General features: G+C 41.8%; 1 protein-coding gene across 5 annotated transcripts in view; it reads left to right on the top strand.

Moving 5' to 3' along the window:
• AREL1 (apoptosis resistant E3 ubiquitin protein ligase 1) overlaps window positions 1-13,967 on the top strand; it is a 49,806-nt gene that overhangs the window by 19,378 nt on the left and 16,461 nt on the right. For 4 of the 5 annotated variants that reach the window (XM_043556628.1, XM_043556629.1, XM_043556630.1 and 1 more), the window contains 3 exons: window positions 3,888-3,948; window positions 4,831-5,057; window positions 6,261-6,498. In XM_043556628.1, the coding sequence (XP_043412563.1) occupies window positions 3,933-3,948; window positions 4,831-5,057; window positions 6,261-6,498 (481 nt within the window). In that variant the 5' untranslated portion in view covers window positions 3,888-3,932. The remainder of the gene's footprint in view (window positions 1-3,887; window positions 3,949-4,830; window positions 5,058-6,260; window positions 6,499-13,967) is intronic. The other variant, XM_043556633.1, reaches the window with a different exon arrangement.

The raw sequence follows: 13,967 nt of genomic DNA, 5'->3' as shown, positions 1-13,967 counted from the left end.
ATATACTTGTAGAACTGAAGTCAGTTGGTAACTTGTGGTCCAAAGAGTTTACAGTCCCTGGCTCAAGTGAATATACTGCCAGTTACAGAAGTCTTTGAAAACTGTATCTAAAAGGAGGTCCTATCTAGAAAATTCCTGATCCCTAGGCATTCTGGACAAAGGAAAGAACAGACATTTGACCCTATCTGTTCAGATACTTCATTCATGTTTATTGCAATTACTGTATGCAGTTATGTTGGACGCTGTGGAGAATTCTGAAGACTAGTCTTTGCCTCATGTTACCACTCTGAAATGGAAAATAAAACAAACACAGGACTAAAATGAAAGAGAATGTAAGTGCCAAAAGATAAATAAAAGTAGTGTGGGAATTCAGACGAGGGAGAGAATTTCTAAACTGAGGCTCAAGGGAGATTTCAAGGAAGACAGGACCTTCCCTAGACTTTAAGGTTAGGAGATTGCCCACGGATGGAGACATGAGAGGGGAGTGGTTAGTCTAGGCAGAGGAAGTGATTTTGCAAAGCATGGAGATGTGTTTCAGAGCCTGTATGTAAAGATAGAAGGGACTCGAGTCAGGTAGATCATAGGATAAAATAAGGTTTTGCGGAGATGAAGCCAAGGGAGTACTGTGGGTGGGGATAGGAACAGAGACAGAGCAGGGAGAGCCTTGCCAGAGTCAGGAAGAGAACAGAAAATGCTTACGGAATTGAAGTGAAATCTGGAATAAAAATGATTTGAGTGATGAAGACAGGAAGGCTTTGTGACAGCATTCAGGAGGAACAAGACAGGAGGAGAATGTAAAAGGAAGGCAAATTCAAAATGTGACCGCTGAGAGATGGGTAGATATTTATTGTTGGGGGGTTTCTTGAGAGCTATTGTAGAGAAGTGGGAGGTTTTGTAAAAGTCAGATCATAGGGCAGTGAATCGACAGAGCTAATTCCCTGGCCATAAGGAGGTTTCCAGGAGAAGAGAGGAGAGTGGTTTGGAAAAAAGTAGTAATAGGTATCCGGGTTTAAAATAATAAAGGGAATTGGAGGGGCGCCTGGGTGGCGCAGTCGGTTAAGCGTCCGACTTCAGCCAGGTCACGATCTCGCTGTCCGTGAGTTCGAGCTCCGCGTCGGGCTCTGGGCTGATGGCTCAGAGCCTGGAGCCTGTTTCCGATTCTGTGTCTCCCTCTCTCTCTGCCCCCCCCCCCCCCATTCATGCTCTGTCTCTCTCTGTCCCAAAAATAAATAAACGTTGAAAAAAAAATTAAAAAAAAAAATAATAAAGGGAATTGGAGTAGAAATGTAGAATTGACTGATTGGAAAAGGTCTAGGTGTTCTGGATCAGTGATGACGGTTTGGTTGAAAAATAAGTGGGGGAGAAAATGGACAAGGACTCAGCAAGGTCGAGCTCAGTACTGCCACCTTCATGAGGACTGAGACTGTGACTGTCCCAACACTGTTCCCCCAGTACCTGGCACATTAAGTAAGTACCCGGTATTTGTTGGATGAATTTGACTTCTTCATTATAAATATTTTCAGGCATAAAATTAGAATAGTGTGAAGAACTCCCATGTAGGCAGAGATTTGAAACACAGTAAGAGAAGCCAGAATTACCTACCTTCAGTAGACAATTCTGATGCATTTCCCACTGGAGAAAGTGGGGGCCAGTAGAGAGGTTCCTGGAGTTTTCTACTGGCTCTGACGCAAAGGGATAGTGATGGCACTACCACTATTGGTAATGATTTTAATAACAACTAAAAGTGACAACTCACTCTGGGCCAGGCACTATTCTCGGCTGTTTACGTGTGTAAACTCATTTAATCCTTACAGCACCTCTGTGAGGTACACATAGATATACCCCATTGGACAAATGAGGAAACTGGCTCTCCACAGAGAGATGAAATAACTTGTCTAATGTCACACTGTGAGTGACAGAGAATAGGTATGAACCCAGGTAGGCCGGCTCTGGAGTCCACACCCTCACCCTCTGTATTGTCCTGTTTGCTCTACTGTTTGATTTTAGGGTCTTGATGGCTGTGGGGAGTTATATTGAAGTCCTATCACACTAAAGGAGATGGTGCCATAGAAATTAGTAAATCTCAGTTCTTTTTTAGCAGTGAGAGTTCCAAAGCCTGGACAGGTCACATAGTTGCGGCCTTGGAACCGGTTCGCAGGCCTCTGACTTACTGCTCGTCCACCACCTCTCGCAGTAAAGCTTCTTATAGTTGTCAGAGGTAGTACATAGGAATTTCCCAGCCCTAATGCTGGGAATGCCATACATTCGGTGGTGTTCTTGTTCCTCCAAGGAGTAAGAGACTTGAGGCCACAAGTCCTATAACATCAGCCACATACACTTTCTTCTCTGCTGAGTGTTACAGCTTTGCTAAGGGCCAAATTTTCATATCATGGATCAGATTGAACGACACCCAACTGAGGGAGTATTTCAGTGAATTCAGACAGTTAAACTGCCAGTTTGGGTTCTACAAAATCATCTAGCACATCGTGTAAGGTGCAGACAGATGCTTTTTGAGAGATGAAAGCAGCTTTCAGCATAAGGTTCCGGGATATGAGCTGCCTGTTTGGGCAGGAGGCTCAGTAGTCGTGATCCCAAATTTGGGGTCTGTATATTGTCTTTTTATAATTGACCCTTTGGGGAGCAACCTAATCCATGTGTGTTGACTGTGGTAATGTTCCCTGTGTGGATTTCTTTGCCAGTAGATTTTAGACCAGTCTGAACAGGGATTTCTATGAAACTTGACATGGTCATTCCTCAAATTACCTACTCTCCGTGGATTCCAATGGATATATTGTTGCTATCAGAGGAGCTAATGGCCATTTTCCGGTCTCTCACTTAAAATTTTCCAGTACAGTTAGACATAAAAGCATACCCTATTTATAAACAACAACAACAACAAAAACAGAACCTGTTTTGGTCCCTCCCAAATTTGAGCCTAGAAATTTTCAGCTGTATTGTCTCTAAGTAATATTCTAGTGCAGATAAAAGGCGCTGAGTTGAGATAACATTGATAACCTTATATACATTGACTTGAATGAATTCACTGCATTACAGAATGGAGAGCTTTTACAGGTTCTACTAAGGTCAAAACTCAGCGATCGATACCACTGTCAGTGTACATGGCATTTTTTCTTGGCAATACCTTGGGTGGTTCAAACGAGTAATGAAGATTGACATCTTATTCTGGAAACAAGTTTAGTAACAGTGAAAGTGTCCCCTTGAACCCTGGCCCCCGTTTGAATTGTTCTGACCTTGACAGGCATCACTTAGGATAAACAGAATCTCCTCCTTTTGTTCCTGTCCTTGGCCTTTCTGCTGAGCTCATCTTCCATGGGACCTGTTGTCTGATTGGTAACAGCAAAAGTGACTTCTCTTCCATGCCCGCTGCTTCTTATTGGGATGACCGGTGGTTCACTTTAATTACATAATGCCAGCATGATGATAATAATACTTGCTTTTAAAAATCCACATTTGATATAACTATTTCTACTTAGATGAATTACTTCCAGAAGGCAAATAGAAGGGGAAAGTGACTCCATTATCCTCTTTGCTTGTGTTAATTAGCACTACTTTGCATGGGGGAGGGAAACTGTCTTGGGGCCCTGAACCTAAGAAGATGAAAGCCATGTTATTGCATTTTGTAGTTAACAATAAAGCAAGTGGCTGTTTGTGGTATTCCTAGGGTGGTCGTAGATTGGAAGTCTTTAGGAGAAATGATGTAGTCACCATTTCGCTGAAATTTGTCATAGGGCACCTGTCAAACTGGAGAGAGGACAGGGACACAGTAAGGCCAGAGTCAGTTGACTCAAGCCCTGTGTTCTTTGTCTCTCTCTGAGATGGCTGTAAGGAAGAATTGGAGAGAACACTAAACAAGTTTTCTTTTGCAGCTGCAGCTGTGATCCTCGGCTGTCTGGCGGCACTGAAGGGACCTGATGTTTTACGTTATTGGTATGTTGTGGAAAGAGCTCTTTATTATTTTTGTTAGGGCTGCTTACATCCTTTTTGCCTCCCCGTCTACCCCCTTTCCCCTTGAAAATAGACTTAGAAATATTTCTGTTGACGCCAGAATGTACCTTCACAGAGTTGGCAGTGGAATTCATTCATTTGGGAAATATTTATTGAGTAATTCTGGTCCATGCCAGATACTGTTTCCTGCCGAGTCAAAGTCGGATAAGGCAAAAATTGCCTTCAGGAAGCTCATAACATGAAGGGGAAGATGCTCAAGGGGAGAGAAGCTATAATAGGTGAATATACAGGAGTTTGAGGGGGCCCAGAAGAGGGAACCCCTAACGCAGGTGAGGACTGGGTAGAGCTTTTGCTAAGTGGACAAAACAGGGGAAGACTTCCAAATGGAGGGACTAGAATTCACATTCGTTTTACTGCTTCTGTGAGGGCCTAGCATAGGCAGGAATGTAGGGGGTGGGCATTTTATGTGGCCCACGGTATAGAACAAGGGTTGGCACTTTTCCCGTAAAGCGCCGAAGAGTAAATATTTCGGTTTCCCAGGTCGTACAGGCTCTGTACCACTACTGGGTTCTGCTGGTTTAGGGCTAGGGCAGCCCTAGACAATAGGTAAATGAATAGGTGGGGCTGTGTTCTAATAGAACTTTATTTACAAAAACAAGCAGTGGATGGGATTTGGCCTGTAATTTCTGACCCCTGATGTAGAAGTTCCTCTCTTCACCCACAGAGGTAGTGACCCAGTACAGTGTTTCCTTGGAAGTCTTGTATCGCATCCTAACTTCTTTCACTTTTTGAAAGTTGGCCGGTCTTTTCCACAATGAGAAGCTGTAACTGGCAGGAGGTATGTGTGTTCTCTCTTTTACATAGGTGGAATCACAGTGTCTGTGGTTGCGTTCTTCTTCACAATTAAGTTCCTCTTTGAGCTTGCCGCACGTGTAGTCAGCTTCCTCCAGAATGAGGACCGTGAGCGCAGAGGGGACCGGACTATTTATGACTACGTGCGGGGAAATTACCTGGATCCCCGGTCTTGCAAAGTCTCCTGGGATTGGAAGGACCCCTATGAGGTGGGCCACAGCATGGCCTTCCGAGTGCATGTAAGGGAATGTTTCTGTCTCCATACCCATTGGGTTTTCTGAATCACTTGCTTTCCAGAGCCCAGTTCATCCTGTTGGTGGTGCTGGCCTGGAATGTTAACATTTTTTCCTTGTTTTTCAGCCCCTCCCAGGGACTTGGGAAGTGTTAATATCTGAAGGGTCACAAATTTCTCTATCATTTTGGTCTTGTAGGTGCTTAGCTTTGAAGATGTTTAAAACTTAATGTTACTTTTTCAAAACAAGAAAACTATTACCGAAGGAATAGGTGTTCTAGACTGGGGGTTGGCAAACTATGGCCTGAGGGCCAAATCAGGCCGGCCTCTTGTTTCTGTAAATGTAATTTTATTAGAGCACAGCCACACCCATCCATCTTCCTGTATTGCCTGCGGCTGCTTTTACACTTGAGTAGTTAACCACAGTTGAGTGGAGTAGCTGTGTATGACCCACAAAGCCAAAATATTTACTGTCTGGCCTTTACAGAAAAGTTTGCCACCCCCTGTGATGACTTCTCCACTGCAGCATTCTGCTTGGCTTGATAGCCTGCGCCCCCCCTCCCCCCAGCCCTGCCTGGTGCTTTAGCTCACTCCGTGCCACTGGTATCCGCTGACTTACCTTTACATTCAGTTTAGCACTGATAATATAATAAAAAGGGCTGCTTATACTGAGGAGGCAGCATTTGTGGTTCAGAAATGTCCAGTTGAAATGCATTCAGAAATGTCAAGTTGAAAATAAAATGTAGGGGCGCCTGGGTGGCGCAGTCGGTTAAGCGTCCGACTTCAGCCAGGTCACGATCTCGCGGTCCGGGCGTTCGAGCCCCGCGTCAGGCTCTGGGCTGATGGCTCAGAGCCTGGAGCCTGTTTCCGATTCTGTGTCTCCCTCTCTCTCTGCCCCTCCCCCGCTCATGCTCTGTCTCTCTGTGTCCCAAAAATAAATAAACGTTGAAAAAAAAATTAAAAAAAAAAAAGAAAGAAAATAAAATGTATATTTTATCCCTGCCTTCTGAACAAGTTAAGAATCTGTTCATGATTTAATGGTTTTCTTTGAGGTGTGGTGTTTCTCTCTGTGCCTGTGAGCAGGACAGTAGGAATGAGTGGGTACTGGGATTTGCCCGCTACCTCCTCCCTGCCCCACCCCCTCTCCAGTCAGGTGGGTAAGAGTTCTCTCTTCCTGCTCACTAACGAGTGCCCTCTCTCCTCATTGCAGTTATTCTACAAGAACGGGCAGCCTTTTCCCGCACACCGGCCTGTGGGACTGAGAGTTCACATCTCTCATGTTGAGCTGGCCGTGGAAATTCCAGTGACCCAGGAAGTGCTCCAGGAGCCCAGTTCCAACGTGGTCAAGGTGGCCTTCACTGTGCGCAGGGCTGGGCGTTACGAAATCTCAGTAAAGCTTGGTGGATTAAACGTGGCCTACAGTCCCTACTACAAGATTTTTCAGCCTGGTATGTTTGTTCTTTTTTGTTTTGTTTTGTTTTGTTTGTTTGTTTTGGTTTTTTTGGTTTTTTTTTTGCTATTTCTCTTTTGCCATCCCTTCCTTCGATTTTCTTTCTGCTTTCTGTCTTTTTAAAAAAAAAAAAAAAACGCTTTTGGGGCGCCTGGGTGGCTCAGTCGGTTAAGCGTCGGACTTCAGCTCAGGTCACGATCTCCTACTCCGTGAGTTCGAGCCCCGCGTCGGGCTCTGGGCTGATTGATGGCTCAGAGCCTGGAGCCTGCTTCCAATTCTGTGTCTCCCTCTCTCTCTGACCCTCCCCCGTTCATGCTCTGTCTCAAAAATAAATAAACATTAAAAAAAATAATAAAAATAAAAATAAAATAAAAAAACGCTTTCCCATCTACATGGATTGTGGCACATAATCCATCCAGTTAAAATATACAGACAAGTGGTTTTAACAATTTAGAGTTGCACAACCATGACTGCAGTCCATTTTAGAGCATTTTCATCACCCAAAAAAGAATTCAGCGCCCATTAACAGTCACTCCCCATTTTCCCCAACCCCCCATCCCTAAGTAATCATTTATTTATTCTGTAGGTTTGCCTACTCCAGACATTTTATATAAGTGTAATCATACAATATGTGGCCATTTGTGACTGCCTCTCTCTTGGCGTGATATTTTTAAGGTTTATCCATGCTATAGCATGAATCAGTACTTTATTTTTTTTTATTGCTACGTGACATTCCATTGTATGGATATAGCACATTTTATGTATCCATTCACCAGCTGATGGACATTTAGGTTGTTTTCGCTTTTGGCAGTTGTGAGTAATTCTGGTGTGAACCTTTATGTACAAGTTTTTGTGTGGACATATGGTGTTATTTCTCTAAGAGTAGAATTGCTGGGTCATCAGCCTAGTAAGTTCTTAAGAGGCAAGGGTGCCAGAAGAGACAAAAGGTAAATTCTTCTAATTTTTGAAATCTTTTCAAGTAAAAGCACCTCAACCTAATTCCACCCTTGCTACCAACATGTGTTTTACTTCTCATGGCAAAGTGTCTGCCCTAGCTGCTGGTATATAAGAATTGAGACCTCTATCTCTCCTTTTCCCCACCCGTGTCCTTTATGGCAGATAATAGATGCTCACTGACTTTGAAGCCTGAAGGTGTAATCTCTGACTTCTGATTCTGCAACAAATCTGTGTAGTGTGTGAAGATCCTGTCTGCTCTTTGTGCCCCGCCTTGGCTTCCTTTTGAGGGTGTCATTAAGTACTGGCCAAGTTGGTATCCACAGAAATGAGAGGACTTTGGGAACCTGTTGGAGTCAAACCATAACAAGAAGGGCTTAAGATTTGTGTATTTTTGCTTGACTGGTCCTCAGTTTTCTTTCTCTTGTAAAGGAAGAAGGCTACGGACAAGGTAGCTCCCAAGCCATCTCCATCCCCACGTATCTCCCCCTTTACTTCAGTGACTCACAGACTCCTTTCCCCATGAATTATCATCACCCCATCCCCTTGCCACCAGGGAACAGTTCATATCCTTACAATATGTCTCAGTCCTTTTATTTTTTAAATTTAAATGAAACTCTGTTTTGAGATAATTGTAGATTCTCCTGCCGTTGTAAGAAATCATACCAAGAGATCTGGTGTATCCTTGACCCATTTTCCCCCAATGGTAGTAACATCTTACAACACTAAAGTACGATATCACAGCCAGGTTACGGACATTGCTACAGTCACCACAAGGATCCTTCATGTTGCCTTATAGCCACACCTGTTTTCCCTCCCCCACCCACCTGTGATTTTTGTTTTTTTTTTTTTCCCTTAAGTTTATTTTTTTTAAGAGAGAGAATCCCAAGCAGGCGCTGCACCGTCAACATGGGGCTCGAACCCATGAACTTGCAAAGATCATGACCTGAGCTGAAACTGAGAGTTGGATGCCTAACCAGTTGAGCCACTGAGGCGCCCCTATCCACCTACCTGTTTCTTAACCCCTGGCAGCCCATTCGTGTAGTTTTGTCACTTCAAGAATGTAATATAATTCTCTGGATATTCATCCAAGTTGTTTCATGTATCAACAGTTGGCTCCTTTTTATTGCGGAGTTGTCATCCATGGTGTGAATGTGCCACAGTTTGTTTAACTGTTCCCCAGTCGAAGGACATCTGGGTGGTTTTCAGTTTAGGGTTATTATGAATAAACCCTATGAGAATTCATGTAGAGGTTTTGTGTGAATATGAGTGGTCATTTCTTTGGTGTAAATGCTCAGGAATGCAACTGCTGAGTTGTATGGTAGTTACACGCTTAGTATTTTTAAGAAACTGCCCAACTCTTTTCCACAGTGTCTGGAGCATTTTATACTCCCACCAGCAATGCATGAACAATCCAGTTTCTTCACATGCTCGCTAGCATTTGATATTGTCACTGTTTTTTTTTAATTTTTTAATTTTAGCCATTCTGTTAAGGGTGTGGTGGTTTTAATTTGCATTTCTCTAATGGTTAATGATGTTGAACGTCTTTTCATGTGCTCATTTGCCATTTCCCCTCTTTGGTGAAGTGTCTTTGCCCATTTTCTAGTTGGATGCTTTTGTTTTTTTACTATTGAGTTTTGAGAGTTCTTCATATATTCTACAGATGAGTCCTCTGTTACATACGTAGTTTGCAAATATGTTCCTGTCAATCTTTAGCTTTTCTTTTCATCCCCTTAGCATGGTTTTTCACAAAGCAAAGGTTTTAATTTTGATGAAGTCACTTTATTAATTTTTTTTCTTTTAAGGGTCATACTTTAGGTATCTGAGAACTCTTTGATTAGTTCTAGATCCCAAAGGTTTCCTCCTGGCTTTTTTTGCCTAAACATTTCCTAGCTTTACTTTTATATATAAGGCCTTGATCCATTTTTAGTTAATTTTTGTATACTGTGTAAAGGTTTTGTTTTTGTTTTTGTTTTTCTTCTAGATGTCTAGTTGTTCCAGCACCATTTGTTGAAAAGACCATCTTTTCCCTGTAACATTGCCCTTTTTTTGTACCTTCGTTAGAGTGGTTGGGCATATTTGTAGGGGTCTATTTCTGGGTTTTCTGTTATGTTCCATTGATCTATGGGTCTGTCCTCCCACCAGTACTACAGAGTCTGGATTACTGTAGGTATATACTAAATCCTGAAATTGCGTAAACTGACTCTTCCTGCTTTACTCTTTTTCAGAATTATTTTAGCTACTCTAGACCCTTTCTCTTTTCATATAAATTTTATTTTGCTTCATTCTGGGGGGAGGTCATTTACCTGAGTATTTTTTTTTAATTTATTTTTCATTTTTATTTATTTATTTATTTATTGGCAAGTTAGCTAACATACAGTGTAGTTGTGGCTTCGGGACTAGATTCCTGTGATTCATCACTTACATACAGCACCCAGTGCTCATCCCAACAAGTGCCCTCCTCCATGCCCATCACCCATTTTCCCCATCCCCTCTACCCCTCACCCCCGTCAACCATCAGTTTGTTCTTTGTATTTAAGAGTCTCTTATGGTTTGCCTTCCTCTCTATTTGTGTCTTATTTTTCCTTCCCTTCCCCTATGGTCTTCTGTTAAGTTTCTCAAATTCCACATGTAAGTGAAATCATATGATATCTGTCTTTCTCTGACTTATTTCATTTAGCATGATACCCTCTAGTTCCATCCACGTTGTTGCAAATGGCAAGATTTCATTCTTTTTCATTGCCGAGTAGTATCCCATTGTATATGTACCACATCTTCTTTCTCCGTTCATCAGTCAGTGGACATTTGGGCTCTTTTCCATAATTTGGCTATTGTTGATAACACTGCTGTGAACATTGGGGTACATGTGCCCCTACGAATCAGCATTCCTATATCCTTTAGATAAATTCTTAGTAGTGCTATTGCTGAGTCATAGGGTAATTCTATTTTTAATTTTTTGAGGAATTGCACACTGTTTTCCAGAGTGGCTGCACCAGTTTGTATTCCTACCAACAGTGCAAGAGGGTTCCCCTTTGTCCACATCCTCACCAGCACCTGTTGTTTCCTGAGTTGTTACTTGTAGCCACTCTGACTGGTGTGAGGTGGTATTTCAGTGTGGTTTTGACTTGTATTTCCCTGATGATGAGTGATGTTCAGCATTTTTTCATGTGTTTGCCATCTGGATAGCTTCTTTGGAAAAGTGTCTATTCGTGTCTTCTGCCCATTTCTTCACTGGATTATTTGTTTTTCGGGTGTTCTTTGTAGATTTTTGATAATTAGCCCTTTATCCAATATGTCATTTGCAAATAATCTTCTCCCATTCCATTGGTTGCTTTTTAGTTTTGATTGTTCCCTTTGCTGTGCAGAAGCTTTTTATCATGATGAGGTCCCTATAGTTCATTTTTGCTTTTATTTCCCTTGCCTTTGGAGACATGTCAAGTAAGAAGTTGCCTTGACTGAGGTCAAAGAGGTTGTTGCCTGTTTTCTCCTGTAAGATTTTGATGGTTTCCTGTCTCACATTTAGGTCTTTCATCCATTTTGAATTTATTTTTGTGTATGGTGTAAGAAAATGGTCCAGCTTCATTCTCCTGCATGTTGCTGTCCAGTTCTCCCAGCACCATTTGCTAAAGAGACTGTCTTTTTCCCATTGGATATTCTTTCCTGCTTTGTCAAAGATTAGTTGGCCATATATTTGTTGGTCCATTTCTGGGTTCTCTAGTCTATTCCATTGGTCTATGTGTCTGTTTTTGTACCAATACCATTCTGTCTTGATGATTACAACTTTGTAATACAAGCTAAAGTTTGGGATTGTGACACCTCCAACTTTGGTTTTCTTTTCCAACATTATGGCTGTTCAGGGCCTTTTGTGGTTCCATACAAATTTTAGGATTGTTTGTTCTAGCTCTGTGAAGAATGCTGGTGCTATTTTGATGGGGATTACATTGAATGTGTAGATTGCTTTGCTAGTATCAACATTTTAACAATATTTGTTCTTCTAATCTATGAACATGGGATGCTTTTCCATTTCTTTGTGTCATCTTCAGTTTCTTTCATAAGCTTTCTGTAGTTTTCAGCATACAGATTTTTTTTTACCCCCTTGGTTAGGTTTATTTCCTAAGCATTTTATGGTCCTTGGTGCAATTGCAAATGGGATTGATTCCTTGATCTCTCTTTCTGTTGCTTCATTATTGGTGTATAGAAATGCAACTGATTTCTGTACACTGATTTTATATCCTGCGACTTTGCTGAATTCATGTATCAGTTCTAGCAGGTTTTTTTGTGAAGTCTTTCAGGTTTTCCATGTAGAGTATCATGTCATCTGTGAAAAGTGAAAGTTTGATTCTTCTTCTTTTTTTATTTTTTTTAAGTTTATTTTTGCAGAGAGAGAGAGAGAGACAGAGAGACAGACCATGAGCATGAGCATGGGAAGGGCAGAGAGAGAGGGAGACACAGAATCTGAAACAGGCTCCAGGCTCGGAGCTGTTAGCACAGAGCCCAACGCGGGGCTCGAACTCATGGACAGCGATATCATGACCTGAGCCGAAGTTGGACGCTCAACCGACTGAGCCACCCAGGCGCCCCTGAAAGTTTGATTCTTCTTTGGCAATTTGGATGCCTTTTATTTCATTTTGTTGTCTGATTCCTGAGGCTAGGACTTCTAATGCTATGTTAAACAACAGTGGTGAGAGTGGACATCCCTGTTGTGTTCGTGATCTCAGGCAGAAAGCTCTCAGTTTTTCCCCATTGAGGATGATATTAGCTGTGGCCCTTTCATATATATGGCTTTTATGATGTTAAGGTATGTTCCTTGTATCTTGACTTTCTTGAGGGTTTTTGTTAAGAAAGGATGCTGTATTTTGTCAGATGTTTTTTTCTGCATCTATTGGCAGAATCATATGGTTCTTATCCTTTTTCTGTTAATGTGATGTATCATGTTGATTGATTTGTGAATATTGAATCAGCCCAGCAGCCCAGGAATGAATCCCACTTGATCATGGCGAATAATTCATTTAATATACTGTTGAATTCAATTTGCTAGTGTCTTGTTGAGAATTTTTGCATCCAGGTTCATCAGGGATATTGGCCTGTAATTCTCCTTTTTAGTGGGGTCTTTGTCTGGTTATGGAATCAAGGTAATGCTGGCTTCGTAGAAAGAGTCTGGAAGCTTTCCTTCCATTTCTGTTTTTTGGAACAACTTGAAAAGAATAGGTATTAAGTCTGCTTTAAATGTCTGGTAGAAGTTCCCTGGGAAGCCATCTGGCCCAGGACTGTGATATGTTGGGAGATTTTTGATAATCGATTCCATTTCTTTGCTGGTTATTGGTCTTCAGATTTTCTGTTTCTTCACTTTTGAGTTTTGGTAGTGTGTGGGTGTCTAGGAATTTGTCCATTTCTTCCAGATTGTCCAGTTTCTTGGCATATAATTTTCCATAGTATTCTCTAATAATTTGTTGTATTTTTGTGGTGTTGGTTGTGATCTCTCCTCTTTCATTCGTGATTTTATCAATTTGGGTCCTCTCTTTTTTCTTTTTGAGAAGTCTGGCTAGGGGTTCATCAATTTTGTTTATTCATTCAAGAAACTGGCTCTTAGATTCATTGACCTATTGTTTTTTTGGATTCTGTATTGTTTATTTCAGCTCTAATCTTTATTATTTCTCTTCTGCTAGCTTTGGGCTTTCTTTACTGCTGCCTTTCTGGTTCCTTTAGGTTTGAGGTTAGGTGATGTATTTGGGATCGTTCTTGCTTCTTGAGATAGGCCTGGATTGCAATGTATTTTCTCTTCTGTGTTTTTTTTCAAGCCCAGCTATTAGTTTTATGACTGTTATTCTAAATTCTTGTTCATATATATAGTTTATATCTGTTTTGAACAATTCTCTGGCAGGCATTTCTTCTTGGAATTCCTTTTGTGGAGAATTCTTCCATTTTGTCATTTTGGTCAGGTTTCTGTCTTGTACGTGTTTTATATATTTTTATGTGTTTAGTTTTATTTTTGAGAAAGAGAGAGGGAGAGAGACAGAGCATGAGTGGGGGAGGGGCAGAGAGAGACAGAGACAGAATCTGAAGTAAGCTCCTCCAGGCTCTCAGCTGTCAGCACAGAGCCTGCGATGCAGGGCTCGAACTCATGAACCGCAAGATCATGATCTGAGCCAAGGTTGGATGCTTAACTTACTGAGCCACCCAGGCACCCCTGTCACATACGTGTTTTAATAGCTTGTTATGTGTCCCATACCTGTGAGTGCTATATTAAAAACGGGTCATACGCTGTGCAGGGTCTGGCACTTCAGGAACTGTTTCCGGAGTGTGTTGTGTGCACTCTGTTGTTGTGTTTTTGGCTGCTCTATCCCACTGCTCATAGTGGTGGGTTGTTTGGACCTTCCACCAGGTGTGCTTTGACATGTTCGTTGAAGCAACCCTGGAAAAAAGGAAAGGTGGGGGAACCTTATCCCAAACAAAGAGAACAACGAAAGGGGCAAAAAAAAAAAAAGACCAGGCAGAGAATCAAAGAAACTATAC

This window comes from Prionailurus bengalensis, chromosome B3 (genome assembly GCF_016509475.1).
Source record: "Prionailurus bengalensis isolate Pbe53 chromosome B3, Fcat_Pben_1.1_paternal_pri, whole genome shotgun sequence".
NCBI lineage: Eukaryota > Metazoa > Chordata > Mammalia > Carnivora > Felidae > Prionailurus > Prionailurus bengalensis.
This window is presented reverse-complemented; position numbering and strand designations above follow the sequence as displayed.